The sequence below is a fragment of the Grammomys surdaster genome, unplaced genomic scaffold (assembly GCF_004785775.1).
Source record: "Grammomys surdaster isolate TR1022 unplaced genomic scaffold, NIH_TR_1.0 259, whole genome shotgun sequence".
Lineage (NCBI taxonomy): Eukaryota > Metazoa > Chordata > Mammalia > Rodentia > Muridae > Grammomys > Grammomys surdaster.
In genome coordinates, this window is record NW_021604700.1 from 2,451,522 (window position 1) to 2,474,246 (window position 22,725).

The window sequence follows — 22,725 nt, forward strand, 5'->3', positions numbered from 1 at the left end:
GGGATCACATTTTAATTTGCATGTCCCTAATTACAATAAATAGTATTAGTTGACACCACCCAAACTGGTCTGAGTGAAAGTAGGGACATATAAAATGTATATGTACAATAAACATATTATTTTACTTTAAGATACCAAGATGCATGTTTCTTTCCCCATCTTTTACATGGCTTTTCCTTTCCTTGAGGGACACTGAGAGGGGACACAGTCCGTACCTCCTTCACGGACCATATCCTCAAGGCACAGCTGAGATTCCTGTTTGATTTCTTAAGGGAAGTGAGAAAGTAAACGAATCTTGAGTGTAGAACTCAATGAACAGCAAGCTTTTAATAACCTGCCTTCATCAAGACTTTTCAAAGCAGTCCATTTATATGTCACTGTAACAACTATCTCAATGCTGCGGTTTCTCTGGGCTTGCATATTATTTAACTAAATTACATAATTACAATGACATTCAACCAGCACAAACCGGTTTGAGAAACAGCACACCTATGGCTCTAGGAAACAAGAAAAATCAAATGAACAAAAAGCTCAAGTGTTTTTAGAGAGCAGCCCACCAGAGGCCCAGTGAAGCATGCCTTTCGGGCAGTATCCTTCAGGCACACACAGAACATGAGTCTCTGAGAGAGCATGCACCGGCCAGGTGGTAGAGAACAGCCTTTTGTATGCCCATGATGCTCTACTCTCTACTGTGAACCACTTGGTTTATTTCTTTTTTTAAGAGATTACCCTTTTCTTGTTTATCTAGAGGAACTCTAAGTATCCCAGATATGAGTCCTTTCACTGTGTACTGATCACAAGTGTTTTCCCCGAGGCTCTTACTTGACTACCTCCATCTTGCGGCTATTCTGTTTTACAAAAGCATTTGACTGATGTCAGGAAAGAAAGCTCTCTCTTTACAGCTCTTGTTATCTAAGTCACCAGGAAGGAAAGTCTCCCTTTGTAAAGACCTGACATGGGTATTTTCTTCTAATTCTCTAACGATTTCCAGATACATTCTAGATAAAGAACTAGAACTCCAGAAGCTTAAGGCCAAACTTTTAAAGCTAGAAATGGAGAATCTGGAATTCAGGTGGACATTTGTGTCTGAATAGCTTTTTGATGGTTAAAAAAGAAAAGCCAACCAATCTGATACTTCGCCTTGCTTAAGAAGGTAGAGTGAGAACCAAAGTAGAATATGTAGATGTAAAGCAATAACAGAAATCAGGATGTCTGTCTGTGGATTCAGGGTACATCTGTGACGGTCATGGACAAGACTCATCAACCATGGAAACTGTGACCAAAAGGCTCAACTGACTGGAGAGCACAGCATTTATGGAGTGACTACTGGGCAGTGTATTCTGTTGAGACTAGACACTGACTATAAGCTAACACACACCACATACTAACAGATCACTGAGAATCACTTCTAACTTTGGAAAGCAGCCTGTTCATTCCAGAATCAAACACACCTATCTCCTCCTGCTCCCACATGAATGTTCGCACACTAGAAAACCGCCACGAGCAGTACAAATCCCAATCATGTGGCCAAATGGGGGTGCAGAGTTGCCATACATGTCACACAAATCAGCCAGAATGATCCTAAGTCTCTCTCTTCCAGTGTGTTTGGCTTGCACAGGATACTAGTGCTAACTTGGAGCACAGAGGCGACCAGGAATGTGTTTGCGAGGATGAGAAGAGGGGCAAATACTGAGCTGGTCTCAGCAAGATGAGCAGCAAGGGCAACCTCGGTCTCCAGCTTCCTCAGGTTCCCAAGGGACAAGTACACGGAGGAGAGGTACAGAAGGGGTAGCCAAGGCCAGGCTGTCCCAGGCCAGCTTTTAATGTCAGTGTCCGAGATCTATACATTGAACCCAAACTGCAGCAAGCAAGGAAAACTCTGCTATTTAGTAAAAATGAGTATCTCACCTACCCAGGTCTTTGCTTTAAACACAGCAACAACAAAGCTTCATGTGAGAAGCCTGGTAACACTAACTTCTACTTTTGGTCAACATCCTTTTCCCATGCATTTAAGAAGGCACTCATTGTTAGAAGTCTAAATGCCATTTATGAAATATGCCATTATCTAGAGTCTTCTCAACACCCTCTTCCCCCAGACTGTGGTGCTGGGGACGGAACCTGAGGGCCTTGCCTGTCCCAGGCACATGTCCTCCCGCTGAGAAGTCCTTTATTTTCAGTACTTAAAATGCAAAATATTCCCTTGCTGACATTTACTACTTAGGGTTGTTGGTCACATGTTTAGAGAGAATGAAGGATGCAAAACCCATAGCCTCTAACATCCACTAGAATCTTGATGGAAAATGGCAGCCACGAGGAGGGGCTAATACTGGGCTACAGTAGAGGTCACCAAGGAATGAAACATGTATTAGGAAAAAAAATGTCAGTGGAGTAAAAATACTTATTGATACACAAAATCCTAAAAAGCACATGCACTCACTCACGTCAATAATCTAAATGTAAAATATATGCAAAATATGAGCGAAATCCATCACATACCAATGTAACCGAATAAAGGTACACTCTTCCTATTTTAACCTCTGAGAAATCAGCTCATATGATAACTGCCTAAATGATCAGGGTGAGTTGCTGGGGAAGAACTGCACAGTGACTGATAATAGAGTAAGCAGCTCCCTAACCCCCATCATTACACGACTCACATGAACTCAAATGTGCGGTTCCTTTGACACCATCAGCGTGAAGAATGGGCTCTCTGGATGCAGACCTATTTTAGAATTCTGTGGTTTTCCTTTGAAAGGGAACTTCCTCATTATAGGTTTCAAATAATGAAACTCTGCTATTCATCCTGACTTGAATCCGTGTTAGGAGGCACGGGGGTAGATCTACCTCCAGCACCTCTCAATCCTACATCGGGGGGGTTTCAACTTCACTTCTAGAAACATTAATAATTTTGCTGTGTTTTCCCTGGAGCATTTCTTATCAGGATTAAAAAGGGACCTATTCTGAGATAAACAGGATACAGGGTAATGGCGCAGCTTCCAGGCAAGCTAAGAATAGCTACAGCATTTTCAAGAAATCTTGAACCAGGGTGTGAGCCTCAAATCAATGTGCGATGCAGGTTTTTTTTTTTTTCTTTCAATAGTCACTGTTAAAGGAGAACTTCAGTTCTTACCAGGTTCTCTTGGTTCCTGGCTGCTATTTTCTGCTCCTCTTCTGCCCCGTTTTTCATGTATTTGACCTCTTCCACGGGTTTGATCCTATACTCATCTGAATGACAAACAAAAAAAAAAAGGAAATTTTACAACGGCAGAAAAGTGTCAGCAATGCAAAAGCAATACATTAGACTCTTTCCCGTGCAGCTTTAACACATGACTCATCTGGAACAGTCTGGAAGAAGCATGCATGGACATCTTGGGTCCCTGTCAGTAGGTGCTCTGCTTTGCCTTCTGGAGGGCTGGCTGAGTTTTCCAATTCAGAGAGACCCTGTGTGACCACAGACATTATACAGTGAGCAGACACTGAAGATATCGGCACTTCCAACTCTGAAGGTCGATGGAATCCAGGCACACTGGGGAACAACACCCACTAGCCTATGAGAACAGAAAAAATCCACCTTTATCCCTAGAAAACTATTTGTGCAGAGTGCTTGCAGCGCCATATTTCAGCTGGACGTTCACACCTTAATTTTTCCCTTTTTGAAGAATATAGTACTGTTTATGACTATAGAGCTGTGTCAACAAATAAGACCAATTGGAAATGGAATTTTTTCTTTTCAGGGTTCTTCCACTAAATCTGGGCAGTCCGCAGTTCACTGCACATCTATACTTTAATGTCTATAAAGTTAGAAGCACAGAGCCAAACTATCAACTAGTTCTTAGTGGGTTTGGTAAGGCCCACAGAGGGCTACAGAGGGAACCTAGACTTGAGAAGAAAACACAGATCTCAAAAGTCAAATCCATCATGGGACAAAAATCAGGAAAGCTGGCAGCCAAAGTCCTTCTCTAGGACAGAGATTTGGCGATGACAAGGATGACATTTTCGCCAGACTCCTGTCAACAGGAAACGACTTGGGCACACTGAGTTCAAAAACAAGTGTGATTTTTGACTCATCTTTGGTCCAACTTGCGGGGGGTGGGGAGGAGGAAGAAAAATCACAGAAATGATGGAATTAGAAAACTTCATCAGCAAATTGGCTTGAAAATCGTATGGAGTCACCTCTAAGAAAGACAGCTGCCTCTCACTAAGTTTTATTTTAAGCTAAGAAGCTGTAACATATTTTCTTAAGGCCTATGACTGAGTACAATGAGAATATTCCTTAAAAATGTCCCATGCTAATATTTATAGTACAACTTTCTAATGTAGCTGTGGTTTCTCTATCATATCTATTATTATTATTTATTAATTTTTAAAATTTTATTTATTCACTTTACATCCTGCTCACTGCTCCCCTTCCTGGTCACCCCCTCCCACAATCCTTCTCCTCATACTTTCCTCCTCTTCTCCTCTGAGTGGGTGGGGATCCCCCTGAGTATTCCCCTACCTACCCTGGCATATCAAATTTCTCTGAGGCTAAGTGCATCCCCTCCCACTGAGGCCAGAGAAGGCAGCCCAGCTAGAAGAACATATCCCATGTACAGGCAACAGCTTTTGGGATAGGCCCCTCTCCAGTGGTTCAGGACCCACATGAAGGTCAAGCTGCACATCTGCTACATATGTGTAGGAAGGCCTAGGTCCAGCCCATGCTTGCTCTTTGGTTGGTTGGTGCTTCAATCTGAGAGCCTCAAGGGCCCAGGTTAGTTGACTCTCTTGGTCATCCTTCCACTCTTCCTCTTAACACACTATTTCTGAAACCGAGCTACAGTTGCATCCATTTGTGCTTGTCAAATGCTTCTCTCATCCTTATGAAACTAATGCAATTTCCATATATGTGTATACAAAGACCCAATGTTAGTGACCAAGCCATTTGTAGTTTTTTCCACTTGGTAACTCAAGGTAGATATTGTTTCTATTATTTTTTTCTTTATTGCTATTGTAAGTCTGTGCATGAGTGTGGTATGTATGTATGTTTTGGATTCATGTAGTAGCCAGAGGTCAATATCTGGAATCTTCTTGTATCACCTTTTTAGACAGGATCTCTTGCAGAAACTGGACTTGATTCGGTTAAACTGCCTGACCAGCAAGTCCCAGGAATAACCCCATCTCTGCTCTCCAGCAGTGGGATTTCAGGGGCGCACCCTCTCAGTGGCTTTTTATATCAGTGCCGGGGATTTGAACTCAGCTCCTGATGTCTGAGTGACAAGCACTTTGCCAACTGAGCCATTTCCCATGCCCCATTCCAACTTCCTTCTAAAGAAATTTGAGAGACTTCTATACGATTACAGTCACGAGCCCTTCAAGAATCCTAAGTCTAAAATGATCAAGTTCATAGATTTTTTTCCTTTGTGTGTGTGTGTGTGTGTCTCAAGTTCATAGATTTGAATTGACAAGTATAAAGGAAAAGTATTTCACAGCCTGTTATGTGTGATATCCCAACACATAAGACTGAAGCGGGAGATCTTGATGTTGAGGGCAGGCTAAGCTACATAGTGAATTTGAGGTCAGCTGGGGCTACCCAGCAAACGCTATCTCAAAATAAAAAACAAACGAGCATCTCATCCTCTGATTTGCTAGTCAGATGAAAAAAGGAAGTTAATAATACCAACACGTTTAATTAAGGATTGCTTACTCATGAATTACGAAAACACTGCTAATTAAAAAAGAACAGACATAATTATGTTCCCAGTATAATCATGCCGAGATCAAAATAAAGGTAAAAACATAAAAATTAAAAAACTGGGCATCCTAACTTTGGTTTGAGGCACTAATGGTTATAAGTCACAGCACAACGACATAACTGCTCTGGCTTTAATTGGACAGACGCACGCTTAGTTGAGCCTTCAACTATTAGATATAACAACTGTCACAATCTGGGTAGACTCTGTTCTACCCGGGGCCCCAAACCTCATGCAACAGGGCGGGGCAGATCATACATCATTATAGAACACAGATAGAGACTTCTGGAAGACCAGGGAGCTCTCTGCATACTACGCAACACAGGTGTCCCCCAGAAAGGGTCACCCTTCTTCGCTTGCCCACGGCCCTCTCCCATCTGGCCCACCACAGTCCAGTCTGAGCAGATGCTGAGCAGCAGCGTAAAGTAAACATTCACTTTCTTTCCTCAGCCCTCTGGGGATCACAACTGAAAGTAATAGATACACTATTAATATTTTTCTCTAAGGAAATGGAAACGCTCCTGGTGACGTGACTTTCACAGTAACATTACTGCAAACTCAGGCTTTCTTCCTTCCTTTTCATCGACACAGACTCCTGACCAATTTAGACAGCTGGTAGGTTTTATGGTGTCATTAGCAGCCTGGCTGGCTGGCCAGGGCATTGTTGGGACAATATAATACAATGTGACTAACAATTAACGAGAAAACAGACACCTAGGATTATAAACTTGGCTTGTCGTCACTACTTACACAACATACTATGCAAAATCCATCCTGGAATAGACAAGAAGTCAGCAAAAAGCCACAATTAAAAACAAAACAAAACATATACTTAATAAAATAAAGTAAAATAAAAGGGCCTGTCAGATTTCTGAAGGCTGGTGCCTGAATGACGACGTGCATCTGGAGACAGACAATCCATTAATGAAGATATCATGCATTTCTGTAGAGATGTGGCCCACAGCAAAGACCCTCCTTTTCAGGCCTCAGGGTGGGGTGGGCCCAGCATTTTGGGTTATGGCAGCAAGATATTCACTACTGAAATCTAGATTTCCTTTTGTCAAAGGCACAGGAGAGTTCATTGTTTACCTCAGCCCTCTTTGATCAGAGCCTGCATTGGGGGACGAGGCCACCACAAGCCAGAGTCCTGAGTGGGGCAAGGTGTGGCCATTTGATGATGAGCAGAGAAGGGACTGTCTTTCTCCTTCACACCTGTTCCCTCTCTTTTTGTTGATCTTGCCAGGTGGCTTATTAAAATGCAAGTCGGGAACACAGGCCAGCTGTTCAGCCCTTGTAAACACTTTCAGGCTTCCAGTCAAAACAGATCTGTGGTGGGATTCTTAGCATCTTATTCAAGGGAACAGCATAGGGAGTTAGGGATTGTTGGGTAGCAGCCATTGATGAAAAAGAGAAAAAAAGATGGTGTCAAAGCTGGTTCAGATTTTCACTGTCATGGAAAACAACCATAAGAACCCTTCTTAGCTGGAGGACCCTTCCTGGAAAGCTTCCGAATTCCCTCCTCTTCTATCTGTATTGCTTGTAGAAATTCTGACTTCTAATAATCCTGAAATTAGAAAAGCACTTACCTCCCTCTAATTGATTAAAATCAGGGTGGGGTTTTGTCTGTTTGTTTCCTTTGTTTGGAGATGTTTAATTTGTTATTACTTGGTGTATATAGGTGTTTTGTCTGCATGCATGTCTGCACTACACTAATGCAATGAGTGACCTCTGAAGCAGAAGACAGTGCCCGATCCCCTGGTACTAGAGTTACAGAGAACAGTTAGCCACCATGGTGCTGGAAAGAGTACTTGGATCTTCTTAAAGAGCAGCCATTGCTCTGAACTGGTTAGCCATCTCTCCAGTTCCAAAGACAGGGACTATTACTATTACTATTACTATTACCTGTTGCAGGCCCATCTGTAAACTGGGAAAGAGCAGTGAGCACTTGAGGGACAGCACTTAGTGTTATGCCCAAGTTGCAGATAGCCAAAGACCACAGAGGAGTCAGTTCTGATGTAAACATATAAGGGTCAAGGTCTCGAGTGTATCCATAGCAACAGGTCAAAGTGAGACCTCCAGGTCTAAGGGTACAGGGTACTTATTAATATTTTAAAAACTCGTTTCTGGTGCAAACTGGAGGATCTGAACACGAGGGTAGAACCACCTGACAAACAATGCTCAGGTTATCTGTTCTCTGCAGGATGTCTTAGGATATCTCCATGTACCTTGATCCTGCTGAAGTTGCAAGGACGGGTTGTTTATTGGATGATTGCCCAGGTGGACTTTGTGATTTTCTTCCTTGAATTGGAGACTAGCCCCTGGTCTCCCACAAAACGTGGTTTCTTCAAAAACAGAGTTGGTTGGGCTTTTCATTTAGAAGGGTTGGTCCAGAGCTGAAGAGGTGGATCAGAATCCCAAGCATGGTCTGCCCTAGCTAAAGGTCCTGGTCGTCAGGTGGTCACAGCTACCTTTAACTACAGTTCCTGTGAATCTGATGACTTTTTGGTCTCTGTAGAGATTCATACACATCACATGGCTTATATACACATATCAACAAAAATAAAAAATCTTAAAAAGAGGGGATTGATCCTTCCTTATCACACTAATGACTGTCAACCATTTGTAAGTACGAATTTGAAAGCACAAAGATGTACATGGGAGTCAGACTACTAACCTTTCTAGCAAGAACTAGGAAGTAAACAACAACAACACACACACAGAAACACACACATATAAATATACACAAACTCACAAATACACAAATATACACTCTTATACACACCCTTACACACACGCTCATACATATACACACAAATACACACTCAAACAAAAATATACACATGGAAAGACATATATACTCTCATACACACACTTAAACACAAACTCAAATACACACATACATATACTCACACAACTCAAACATACACACACTTGAATGGTTTGCACTAAAAAGCTTATGTCTTCACAGAAAATACAGAAGAGATGGTTTTCTTTTCTGCTTCCTTCCTAGAAGCCCCTTGATCTTAAAGAGAGCTGAGCCAGATTCCAAAGAGTACAGAAACTCTCATAGTAGGTCTTGGAAGGAGGCAGTTTTGTGATGTTGGAGAGAGGAGGCATTTCCTGCTATCCTGGGCAGAAGGCTAGAGATGAGCCAACAGTATTAGCAGGCAAAAGAATGCGCAATGTTAAACCGCCTCCTTGTCAAACACCTCAGTTAGCGGTGTCACTCTGCAGACCTCCAGTGTGCTCTGCCGCAGCCTACCCTTGCCCTCTGCTGCAGCACCCCATGAAGGCATGCCTCTGAGTCATTCCTCAAACCTTTGTTTTCTCAAACTTTCGTTCCTGCCCAGTCAAAAGGTTCTTTTTGTTAAAGAAGGATCTTTACTGGATGCATTCAAACGTGTGCAGCACAGAGGGAGAAGCAGGCTGGATGTGTGTGTGCTAAGACGGGAGCCCAGGAAGCCCACAGCGCACAGCCTGTATTGCACAGCCTTTTTCTTCTGGGGGGGGACCTCTACTGAGCCTCTTGAACTCTAGATCGCTGCTTTTGATCAAATCTGGCTATGATTTTTCATCAGGTACATCTTATTCTCTATCCCTTCTTCTCTTGCTTCTTCTCTTCCCTTCCCATTCCATCTCCCCTTCATTTTACACACAGCTTACAAAGAGTGAAACTGGGAGCCCAGGCACCTTAACTCCTATCCCTAAGACTTAACATCCTCATGTTTTTCAACTTCCCTCTCTCATCATCCCACTCTCTGAAGTAGAGTATTATGTTCCCCTTTGTACAAACGCTCAGCGGGTGACAATCGTCGGACTGAAGTCTAGCTGTACAGGTATTAAAGTGCACAAAATAGTAAAGGCTCTGATCATGCCAGCAGATCGAAGTTCACTTTTAATCATTCCTCATTTGGAAAACTCCTATCAAATATACACTAGGTGCTGGGTTCTGTGATAAACTGTGTAGGGGGATGGGGACAGGGGTGTAAAAGGTGCCCAGGGAAATAGCTGTCTTGAGAGAGAGGGAAAACTTCTACTCTGAGAATGTCTCCTGCTTGGGCATATCCCTCAGCACACAAAGCCTGAGAGCATCTCCCTGCCAAGGTTCACCAGATGGACTCTAAATTTGGAACAGTGTTATGCATGAAGCACACTCCACTGGAGAACATGAACCGTCATCAAGTCCCTGAGCCAGGCAGTCCCTCTCCTTAACTTCCTAACTGCCCTTGTAGAAAGTGTGTGATGGTCATTACTGAATAGTTTCTAGGATAGTTATACACACCCTGCTCCTAATGTTTCAAAGAGCTCTAACACAAGCTTCTGCACCTTCTTAGACGTTTCTGTTCTTTTCAGGGTTTAGATCAAATGCTGATAAATAAGAACCATTTAAATGTCAATGACCTAAAGATTCCAACTCCTTGAAAAGGACAAGGACAATGGTTTTTAGACTTAAACTTTGCAGGGACTCAACTTGGGTAGCATCTAACCCTTGGAAGGCTACTAGAGAAAGCATAGCAATAGTTCATATTTATATACAGCCCTGTTAAGATAGCGCATAATCTAAGTATGTGACCGTCACTGATATAAAAATCCCTTGTGCCTTTTTGTGTGTTTATTCAATAGTAAAACCTAATGCTTGTCTATATTTAAACAAAAGGTAAGCAAAAATCAGCTAAAATTCCTTCTAGTGGCATTAATGGTCCAATTTTATGGCTTATTGACTGGGTTACTATATGGTAGAGTTTTAAAACTGGGTCTGTAACAGAATTTACATATTATACTTGTATATGTTTTATTTAAAATCTAAAATAAATACAAACACTGATATTCTTTTTTAGACAAACTATAGAGTAATGACAGACAACATGTAACCATGCTGCTACTGTGTCACGTGTCTCCTGTTTACGTAAGACTGGCACCCCCACCACTCCCTGGAGGGTCAGAAGCACAGGGTGTGTTTCTAATACATTTCGGCTGTTTCATCTGTGGTTACTTCCTCCAGCAAACACTCTCACGGATTTATACAATGGCTGATTAGGAGGACAGTGTATGACCATCCATTGCAGTCTGGAGTTGACCCTGCACACTGTGTAGACCATTGCAACTGTAGTGAGATGGAATGCTAAATGCTATTTAGTCCTCTCAATAAACACTACCAACCACTTGCGGGGCAGTTAGCTCTCACATGGGCGGGGGGCATAGGTCCTGTTGGACAGAGTTGTGGTTCTCTCGTGTCTTCTGCCCTAGGGGGCTCAGGAAGGCACAGCTCAGGGGAGCAGAAGTGCAGAAATTTGACTGAGTTCCCTCCATGTGGCACTGAGCGGATGCTGGGCTGTGAGAAGCTGCTCAGGGCCTGGTGTGGGGAGATGTAAGTCTGAAGTTCCAAGCGGGCAGGGCTCTGGAGTGGACCCAGAGGCCTGTGGTCTCCGTTCTTGGACTCCCAGACACCGCTGGGGGCCGTGGAAGAACAGAGATAGAACGAGGGGAGAGGAAGCCCTGACAGCGCCCCATGGGAAGGAGACTCTTGGTCACTGTATTCGCCCAGCTGTATTGGCTGCTCGGCTGGCTGGCTTGCTTGAACCGTGGCTAGAACAAGGCTCGGTAGTTCTAAGGTCCCCTCCATGGTCCTCCACGGCAGGCCCCAAAGACATGAGGAAAAATGGTTTTAAAGGTTTATTGTCATGGCGGAGAGTAGATGAACCTGGCTGTACCCCTGCACCCCCAGGGCGGGCCTTTGATTAAATACCATTTGTAAGGAGGCAGGTCTGGGAAGGAATTCTTAATTGGCTATGCCCTCTGGCTTTCAGGTATCTCATTAATATGGAAATCTCTTGAGGCTGAGGCCTGTAGTCACGCCCTCTACCTGAGGAATGGCTGGTAGGGGAGTTGCCCTATGTGACTGAAAGGCACTGATCAAATGGAGGTCTTAGACCGAATGTCAGGAGTCTGGGAGCGGAGCAAAATATATGCCGTCCCTCGCAGGCATGGACACCTGTTGGGTCTCCAGCTATCTCCAGCCAGCGCTCTACCAGAAACCAAGTCATCCTTTCCCGGTCCCAAAATATCTGACTGAACATCTTTATCACTATTAGGTAAAACATTTGAAACGTATTACATAGTAGACCATTTGCTTCTATCAACTCTAAGACTAAGGATAGCATCTGAGACATCCCCTGCTCTGCTCTGACGAGCCTGCCTGGTGTCCACATCAATGAATTTGGCTCATATTACTCACGGATTTGTTTTGTTCTGTGTCTATAAGAGTTCAAACAACCTCTGCCCCGGTGGAACTTGATCTTTGTGCCTCAGCCATGGTCACTTATGTTTGCTTCAGAATAATCTCATACACCTGGAGCAGGAACTGCATTCTGAGTCAACACCAAAAAACTCTCCTTCACCCTTTTATCAAGAAAAAGGAAATGGGGGGCGGTGTGCATGTGTCTGCATGCACACGCACATCTGTGTGTGTTTGTGAAGAACCACGATCTAATGACTATGTCCATTCAACTAATTCCTTTCACTGGATCCCAACTTAAGTGAATTTCTGGTAGAGGAAAGATTCTCAGATAATCATAAGAGAATACTTATGATTAAGAGAAATGTTTGCCTCACTTGTCTGGATGTTAAGCACCTGACATCCTGGAACTCAAGAAGGCTGCCTTGTCTAGGGCAGATGGGCTAGTGAGATTAGTGGTAGAGATTGAGAGGCCTAAGGAGGCTAGCCAATCTGTGTAACCCCTGAGTTGCAGGGCTAAAGAGAAGAGAGGTATGGAGAAGCAGGAAGCCTTTGGCAGGCTGGTCTAGAGGGAATGTTGCAGAGTTCTGAGGTAGTTCAAAAGAAAAAAGATAAGAACCACCAACAACAGAAATTCATGAAAGAATAAGTAACTTTCAATGTGCTGTTCATGAATGAGATGGCTTGAGGTTTTAGGGGTCTTTCAGTAAAAGTTTAAATGGCTTTTCAATGATGTAGGGTGCTCCTTTTAATATGTCTCTGGACTGATGCTGGCTTCCAGGAGCCTGGCTTTACCTGGGTTATGGAACTATTAAAAAGACTTTGGCAGCAGAGAAGTCATTATTATAGAGACTGGGAAGAAAATGGATAGAGTCATTTTCAGCTGAAGTAATTCCCCGATATAAGCTGTGTGATCGGACTTTTAAAACAGAGAAACACATCTGAACCATACTTCATGGTAAAATAATGTAATTTCTTTACTTCTGAAAAATACTCCCTGCTTCCCTCGTCCATAAATTCTGTTAATGAGCAGCGGGAATACCAGGGGCACGAGGAAGGTCTGCTGGCTCAACTCGCCTTTCCTTTGATAAGCCTGTATGTCTTGTATCCTCATAAAACCAAAGATCACCTCCAGGTGCCCTCATGGCTCCTTCAGGATGCTCTATCGGGGGGCCTGGCTTTGGCTCACGAACCCCATTTTAATCACCTCAGTCTACTGTTCTCTTCTCTACCCTTTCCACTTGGCCATCTGTTTCTACTACCTCACCTTCCAAGACTCATCTTCTGTTGACTGCTCCTCGACATTAACACTGATCACCTTCACACGAACATCAATGCATCTGACAGGAGGCTCGCACATGCACTGTATCACGCTATGGGGCACCTCCCCCACCCCCTGCCGTAAGCACTCCAGACTCCTGATGCTCTTAGGGTAGGGATGGTAGGAACAGAGAGAGGGGAGATGAGAGAACACTGCAGGTTCCCTGTGGGAAGTTATCTGAGTGCTTGCTTCGACTCCAGAGGAAGCAATGTTTTAAGTGAATACTGTTCTCCTGTAGCACAGGCTGTTGCTGCTACCTGGGAAGGACACAGTGGATGCTTCTGAAGTGGAGAGGCTGGGAAGGAGGGGGTTGGAGGGGGTCGGGGGGCCGGCTGAGGCTGAGGACAGATGAGGAATACATAAACAGAGGCTCAGAAGACCAGGAGGTGTGGCAAGAGTGGACATCTTGGGAGACTGGCAGAAGGACAGAAATGACCGTGAAGGAGAGGAAGGCAAACACATGCCTCTTTGGCAGCACTGGCCCCCAACCAAAGAATAATACACTCCAATTAAACAAACACTGCATGTCTAAAACTCCCCTCTCATGCTTAGGTTGAGTGCATGGAAGCGTAACTGGGTTCTGTGGGTCCTTGAGACCAGAAGTGGCTCTCTGCCATGTGCCTGTGTACAGCTGAGCCCTGGACTCTCAAGTGAGCACATCACCCTGGCCTCTACAGCGCTCTCCACCTCTCAGCCAGAATCAAATGTAAAAACAAAGCAAGGACATTAATGTAGGAAAGCCCTGATCATATTTATCTCTCAGCCCAGCTTGGTCTGCGTTCTAAATGCTCACGTTTCGTGGTCATTCCACACTGTGACGCTTCAGAGGACGCCTTTGCTTCAGGAGGGAAGCTTCTGTTGGTACTAACTTCTCCTACCACTCCCAGCCCCGTGGAGAAAACCAGGGCTAAGAGGGCTGTGGTGAGGACACGCTTAATCATTCTTCCCATGAACCCCAAACTCGGACTTGTGCCCCCCATCCCAGCTGACAACTCTAGTTCAGACCTCATCACCCCAGAACAGTGGGAAAGAGCTCTTAACTGCTCTTCCACTCTCACAGTCCCCCAAACACAGAGACAGAGTCTCACCGCAAAGCCCTGGCTGGTGTAGAACTCACTTTATAGACTGGGATAGCCTCAGACTCACAGAGAGACACCTGCCTCTGCACCCTAAGAGCAGAGATTAAAGGTGCACCATATTACGCCTCTCTCTCACATACAGTTGATTCCACAGGACTGTGCTTTATAAAAAGATCTTTATAATTTTTTGACTAACAAACAAAACCTGCAAACATTTAGAGGGCATTGTTCCTGTATATATGCAACATGCAATGACAAATCTGGGTTATTAGTCAACTTTGAACACCATTTATTTGTGGCAAAATCATTCAAATAACCTCGTTTCTGCTTATTCTCAAACACAAAAGACATTGTTATTTAACTATGGTCAGTCACCCTACTGTGCATCTGAGTATCAGATTTTCTTCTATTTGACCTTGACATTGCACCCACTGACCCTTCTCCACCCGGGTAATTTTTGTTTAAATGTCAGACTTCATCTACTGGGAACCCTGTTCTGCATCTTGGTCTTAGCTACTGGGTCTAACTGCTCCTCTGTGTATCGCCTAGGCATCAGGGTCTCAAGCTTCCCTCCTGGGACCCACCAGACAGCTGGCCTAGGGTTCCTCTTCTGTAAACATTCTGCTGTCTCAAGCGCTCTCCCTCAGGTGTGTGCAAAAGCCAACTCGTTGACTTTCCCTGGTCAATAAATCTGGACTAGCCACCCTGTCACCTGCTGAGCCCATCTCTTTCTCTATGTGCCCTCTTCCCTGTCTGTCTATATTTATCTGTCTTTCAAGCTATTGCCTGGCTCATTTCCTAATTTATTATGATCATTGGTTGTCTAATTACATCAGTAAAACGGGCATTGTCTAATTACATCTTTAATCTGCTGGCAAAAGTCAAGCTTTCTTTTAATAATATCTGCACAATTGGTATTTCTTAAATGGGTAATTCTGATTTTGAGAGTTTCATTAGAAGTAAAATCACAGCATTTTCTCTCTTAAACCTTGCTAATCTAACAGCTGCGTCAAGAAAACTTGGTAAGGCACAGGAGAACAGCCCTTCTCTCAAGGCAGGAACACTGTGAGAGACATTTCTTGAGTGAAAGGAGGTAATCAGAACTAGATATTTAATGAAAAAATACTGCCACGTGGGTGACATAATAAATGCAAAGTTCTCGGTACATTAAAACTAAACGCCCATGTTCATATATAACCTGACCATTTCCTCTGTGGTTGCCGATCAAGATCAGCAGTGACATTTACATAGTAAAGCATGAATATCCATGGCTGGAAGAGAACTCAAATGTAATTTATAGTTTGTTTTGAATATGGTTTTCAAAATGGAAATGTGGTCTGGATAGAGATTTGGGCCTGTGTTGCTTTGCTTGCAGCTTGGGGGACTTGTTCAGTGTGGAGGATGTGCTATTTGATAGCCCGCAGATATGCTACTTTTTGGTTTGCCTTTATTCTTCTACCTCAATTCTGTTTTTAACTTTTATTTTTCACTGTGTGTGTATGTGCACCACTTGAGTGCAGTGCCTGAGGAGGGCAGTGAGGGCACTGGATCCCCTGCAACAGGAGTCTCGGGCACTTGTGAGCCACTTAACATGGGTGCTGGGAATGGAGACCCTATGCAAGGGCAGTATGCACTCTTAACTCCTGAGGTGTCTCTCTAGCCCCACTTTATTTCTTAATAGTCATATGCTTATGAAAACATTTCCAATGAGAATTTGAATATTCATATAATACATATTCATATATGAATATTCATATCCCTTCAAATATGGGTTATGAGTAAAAGGAAGTGGACTACAGAAGCTGTCTGTCCCTCATAGTCTTCATCCTCCCCACTTACGGCCCTTTTTAGCTAAGCTTTTATTATGAGAAACCTTAAGAACTTTCAAAGATAATTTCATGCATGTTTAAACAGTAACTGATAGTTATATGTTAGCACAACATTTATATACATACTACTATATGGACATTAATTACCTGGTATGCACAGCTTTTATATGGTCCAAGGAGTTAAGAGCCAAGCAGTACCAAACGTCAGATTAGTCTCTAGCAATCAGCATCCAAACACAGATACCCTTGGCCTTCCTTGGGATCACACTGCCCAGAGTCTAGCACCCAAAGTTGGCTCAGGATGAAGTTACAGTAAGAGGGCACATCTTCAGAGGCCTGATGTCACTGCCACCTGAAGAGTCACAGTAGTCACCACTTCCTAGTGACTATCTATTGCTGCCCATTCGGCAGACCAGTAACAGAAAAGCCTCACTTAAAACGGCTTAATAAATCAGTGTGGGATAAATCAAAACTCTTGAGAAGGCAAGAGACAGATGATCCAAGGTGTTCGTCCATTAAATTGGAATCTTCTAGAACAAAGGCACTGTCTCTGGATGTTTTCTTAATCCCTCTCTATGCCTAGCAGCCCAACTTCCTCGTTTACTCTTTCAATAACACACATTGTTCACCGACTGAATGAGGCTTGGGAATCAAAAACAGGAGATTTCTGACCAGATGTTACAAGAGGCAACCTGTGGGAACCTTCAGAAGACACCTCGGCTCCCTTACCTGTGAGTGTGCACAACAGCGTGTGGTAAAGCATTTAGACCTTCTCCAAGCAGGTCACAACCAGTGATCCTAAAATAGTGATGATTACCTGAACGAGGGCTAGATTTTTCTCCAGGCAGAGAAAGCCCATCTCATCCCGTTTTACTCTTTTCCGTACTAAAGCAGGACACACTGTATCTACCTATCACCCGAGTGTCTACCTCAGCTCAGCTGCTATGACGTGATACTTCTATGTGGCTTATTTCTCACAAGTCCAAAATCAGTGTGCCAGCAGGCGTCTGCTCAGGCCTGCTTCTCACAAATGGTGTCTTCTTAATGTGTCAGTACAGGGTAGAAGATGCAGGCCAGCTCTCCTGGGACTCATTGATAAGGGTACTGATAACATCTGTGAGTGTTGTCCCTTAGGACCTAACCACAGCTCTGAGGATCTACCCTTTACATTAAGTTGGAAGTTAGAATCTCATCTTATTAACTTGAGAGGTGACACGAACATTCAGATCGTGAACATCAGGGCCCTGGTGGACAGGGACACTGGTGGACATTTGGGCCACAGGACACTCATTGCTCTTTAGTGTTTGCTTTCTGTCCTCCGCTGCCTGCTGAATGGTTTCCTACACATTGACATTTTTCTTGTAGGACAGTTTAAAGTCTGAGGGTGGGATGCCTGAATTCACTCCCAGCAAGCAAAGTGTGCCTTCTCCTATACACTCACTCCCATGGAACACTCTTAACCTTGTAACTAGCCAATCAACACCACTCACAGAGGATTATTAGCTTAGGAGCACTAATTGGCCGGGGCAATTTTCCTCACAGTTTAGAACATAATTATCAGAAACGCAATTAAACTGTGACAACAATTTATGATCACAAACTGCTCAACTGAAAATACTTCATAGCTGAAGATGACTTAGGGGAGGGCGGGTGGCTTAAAGCTAGACTACTGTAGCACACTCTTGCTGTTTCATGGAGGTGGAGATCTCATGGATACTATGCCTCATCCCACAGGATGACGCACTACAGACTCCTCCCGCCATGTCTGTCTGTTCTTCCCCCTCTGGAAACAGGCAGAGATTCAAGACTCACTGAAACAATGGAGACAACGGAAATCTTAATGTGGTGATGATTCCCAAAGCTTAGTGTGCGTGTGCGTGTGCGTGTGCGTGTGTTTGTGTTTGTGTGTGTCTACATTCATTTGGAGGCCAGAGGTCGATACTGAATGTCTTTCTCAATCACCCTCCACCTATGTTCTGAGACAGCTATGTCACTAAATGGAGTTCACAGTTTTGCTGAGACAGGCTGGCCAATGAGGCCCAGATAGTCACCTGTCTTTACCTCTCCAGCACTACACCTGGGTTTTATGTGTGTGCTGGCATTGAACTCAGGTCACCTGGCCATTTTACCCTTGATGGTCTGCATGTAACATAAGACGCACAGATTGCACGCATCATTTCTTTGAAGACCCCAGAGATTCACAAGAATAAGTAGGTCGCCTCCAGTCCCACAAAAGACAAAGGCTATACTGTCATACCGTGACTTATCTGGTTTTGCCATGGTTTAGTAATAATGTAATCTCGGCATACATGTGAGCCTGTGCTCTGGAATTATCATTTCAGGGTCCATATTATCTAATATGAGGTAAGGTTGACCATCTAAGGAATTGGCTCCCAATCTCCCAAACATTTTTCCTAGCATTTTCCAGATGTTCAGCCAATTTTAAGATCTGTAACATGATTCTTATACTGTCTGTGTGAGCTTTTTGGTGTTTTGGAGGAAAATTAGTGTGAAATTCCTAAATATTTAAGGTTCCTTTCCTGATTTCTTGCTTATCTGTTCAGTCCCCCAGCGTCCTCTAGACATACCTTGTACGCACCGCACCGTGTCTGAGCCCTCTGCCTGTACTGTAGCCATGTCTCGGAATCACCGGTTCTTTTGTTTGTTCACCTTTTAAGCAAAGACTTTAATCATCCTTTGTGTGTCCTCCCAGAGCCTGTGCTGAGGCACCCTCCACTGTATCTCCACAGGATACTGACACTGTACGCCAAGGCATCCATCTGCCACCCACTCATTAGTTCCCTAAAGGCAGAGATTAGTTTTGCCCGTCTGGTCTGTATGAGCTGTGATGCCTAGCATGGTGTCCAAAGCACGCAAAACAAGCAAATGTTTTGCAGACTGACAAGGAACACCAAAGTTTAAATGAAACTAGCTCACTCCCCATCTGTTCACCTGAGGAAACATACCTTCACACAGATCCCTTTGGCCCAAAGCTATTTCCAGACATAGCAGACTTTCCTCAGGGAGCAAATCTGCATTGCCAGAAAATACAACTGAAGCCCTTTGGAAGTTGGAAACATTTAATTTGTATTTATCAGAATAAATAATTGCACTGAATAATAAGCATTAATTATAAGAATAAAGAATTTATATTTATAATTCAAATCACCTGAATTCAAAATTCAAAATCACTTGAAACTATCATAGGAAGACAATTATTGCTAATGTTAGTGGAAGCCTCCTCAACACCTACTTTCTTTATGCACTGACACAGAATATTACATATATTACAAATAAAACCTACAGACAAGTATGGCACCATACACCTCCAATTGCAGCACAGCCATAAATATGAGACCAGCCTGGGTAGATAGATGGGCTGTAGGCTAGCCTGGGCTACCCCATAAGGTTCAAAAACCAAAAGAAAACCCCAAATATTCAGTAAGACAGCTCAGTCAGTAAAGGTGCCTTCTGCCAGGTCTGACGACCTGAGTTCAATCTCAGGGCCTGCACAGCAGAAGGGAAAGACTGACTCCCACAAGTTGTCCTCTGACCTCCGTATGTGCACTGTGGGGCACACATAAATAAATCAATAAACAGATGAGAGCAAACAAGTAAATAGGAAAAAACCTCTTGAGAGGCCATTATAAATAAGACATGCTGTGCAAAATCTCCTTGCACCTTTCTCTTTAAAACACACTGCAGGACCACTTATCCTCTGACAGCTCTATGGCACATGTATTCCGACAGTGAGGGAGACCTTTGAGCATACAGGTGTGGGCAACATCTGTCTGTCTAGTTATCTCCTAATTAAAGAGGAAAAAGCAAAACTGCAGGAACAAAAGGTATAATTATTTAAATCCCCCCCCCCCCCCCCGCACACACACTGCTATTTTGTGTTCCAGAAAAAAAAGAAAATTCTGGTTTGACATTACTCACTAGACCATAAGTCAGATGTCTATTCCTCCCTAGTTTGAGGTGGTTAAAAGCTGCTTTGATTTACTTTCCTTCTGTGGGGGATGGGGATGGAGATGTGGTGGGAATGGGTGTGAGGATAGGGGTTATTTACTACTAAGCAGTTGAATATTTTTCTGTCTGCTTACTGAACTCATGTAAACCTTTCTATAAATTGCCTAGTCACAAATTTAGTTCAGTGTTCATTTAGAATGTTCTTTGTTTTTAGCTTCCAAGTAGTTTTTTTTTAGTTTTTTCCCAGATTTGCTTATTTGTTTTCCTAATAGTATTCATGGTTTAACAGTTGTCTTTTAACTTAGCTTACAGTGGTTTGTTTAGTTAATGCCACACAGGGGTTTTAGATTTTCATGCAGATTTTCATGAAAATTTGTCAGCTTGTTTTTATGGGATCAGATTTCATAGCAATATAGGGAAGACGTTTTTGCAACCTAAGATTATAAAGGCAGTTGGCCAGGCTGGCTGGCCGAGCACTCCTTCCTGTTCTTCCTTCTCAGCCCTGAACTTACAAAGCACAAGATGTCATCACAGCTGGTACTCTGGAAAAAGTTACTTTTAAAATGTATTTTTACTCTGAGGTTCATGCACACATAGAATGTATTGTATCCATTTTCACCTTCCATTAACCCCACCCCTCCTTCTTTCTCTGAAACATTTCTTCTTCCCATGATGCCCTTCCCCTACTTTCCTGTCTTCAGTGTGTGTGACCTACTGTGTCTAATTAGGTTTCCAGTGTGAGCACAAGTGGGAAGTATTACTGGAGCCTGGGCAACTTATCAGTAGCTACATCACTGAAGAGAGTGTCAATCAACTCTCAGGGAGTAGTGGGAGTCTCATCAGCTCCCCCCTTTCCATGATGAACGACTGACTGGCCCAATCTTGGGCATGTCTTGTGTGAATAACCACAGCCACAGAGAGTTCATAAGTGCAAACTCTATGTCTTACCCAGAAGAGCTCTTTTGGAACACACCTCTCATCCGTCAACTCTTACATCCTTCTGTGACGCTCTCTGGGTCTTACATGGATGACTTCTTCTAACATGGGTCCTAGAGATGGAACCTCCTTATGCTTGTGTGGGAAACACTTTATGGACTGAGGTTAACTCCTCAGCGCCAGGCTCCTTGTCTTACATTTAAGATCTTAGATTCTTTTGAAGGGCCAGAGAGACGATGAGTAGAGAAATGGCACCTGCAACCATGCCTGACTACCTGAATTCTTCTGCTGGGACCCACATGGTGACACCAGGGAAGGAGAGCCAACTCCTGAAGTTGTCCTCTGGTCTCCACAAATACATTGCAACAGGTGTGCACAATGGTATACAAGCACCCCCCCCCCCACACACACACATTAACTAAATAAAACTGTAATAGATTCATCTGGAAATTCTTGATAATCCAATTTTAATATTATGAATATCCTTCACAGATAAAACGTGAGCTGGAATAATCCCTATTCTGCCTATCATTTTAATTTTTCATTTAGTGTTAGATGCAGTTCTCTGTGACAGCCACAGGCACTCTCAGCGTCTTGTTTTCTCATCTCTCTACAGTGCTAAATACCTTTTAGAAACATCCTTAGTCCACATGTGCAGGAAGAGTTGGGGGATTACAGGGAAAATATACATACACTCATACGCTAATTTATGTCTGGTAATATGGCTTGGATTTGAAGCCCTCTGAAGGCTTACATGTTGAAGGCTTGGTTCAGAGGTGAAGCATGAGGAAGGTCAGGAAGGCTTTGACCTTAGCAGTAGACACAGTGGTTTGTTTTGTTAAAAACTCATAATTCGATGGAACTACTGAGAGGTGGGGGAACTACAGCACGAGGTCCGGTTTGAGGAAGCAGTCTCCTGGTCCTTCCTCATTTTCTTTTTGCTTCCTTGGCCCGTGAATGTCAGCCTTCTCTGCCACATGCTCCCACTGCCATGACTTCTAACTGACCTCAGGCCCAACGAACTGGAGCCAGCCAGCACAGGCTGAAACTGTGAACCAAAATAAGTCCCTACCCCCAAAGTTGTTTACTAGGGTATCTTGTCACAGCAATAAAAACACACACCACAAATAAAGCATCCACTCACTAAAGCTGTATGGTAGGAAAATATTAAAACCATCATCTTTTTGTAGTGGGTTGGCCTGACGCTGCTTGTATTCTAAAGCTAAAACTGGTTCCTCAAGAGGTGGCTGCCCCCTACAAGCAGCTAATCAGATGCTCCAAGATGCCACCTTCTCCCCAATTTAACTGGTCAAATAAAGGCTAAAGCCTGTGATAGGCGGGTGGAGGGGAAAGGTGGGACTGGAGGCTTGAGAGGGAGTTGCAGGTAGGGAGAGAAGGGGAGAGAGGAAGAGGACAGTGGAGGAGAAAGCTGCCAGGAACCAGAACTGCATGGCCAGGAGAAACAGCAAGTGATAAGGGGCCTTATAGCTGGGGAGCTGGGGACTAAGTTAGTACAGCCCTAGATCTGCCCAATCTAGGCATATGGCTTATAATTAAAATATCTGGGTTTCGAGTCTAGCAATACAATAGATGCAAATAGTCAAGGATCAAGCAAGACAATAAACAC

At 43.6% G+C, this 22,725-nt stretch overlaps 1 protein-coding gene across 2 annotated transcripts in view; it reads right to left on the minus strand.

Annotated features, from left to right (window-relative positions):
- CUNH1orf21 (chromosome unknown C1orf21 homolog) overlaps positions 1–22,725 on the minus strand; it is a 202,717-nt gene that overhangs the window by 88,212 nt on the left and 91,780 nt on the right. For both annotated transcript variants that reach the window (XM_028775755.1, XM_028775754.1), the window contains one exon: positions 3,131–3,225. In XM_028775755.1, coding sequence (XP_028631588.1) covers positions 3,131–3,225 — 95 coding nt within the window. The remainder of the gene's footprint in view (positions 1–3,130; positions 3,226–22,725) is intronic.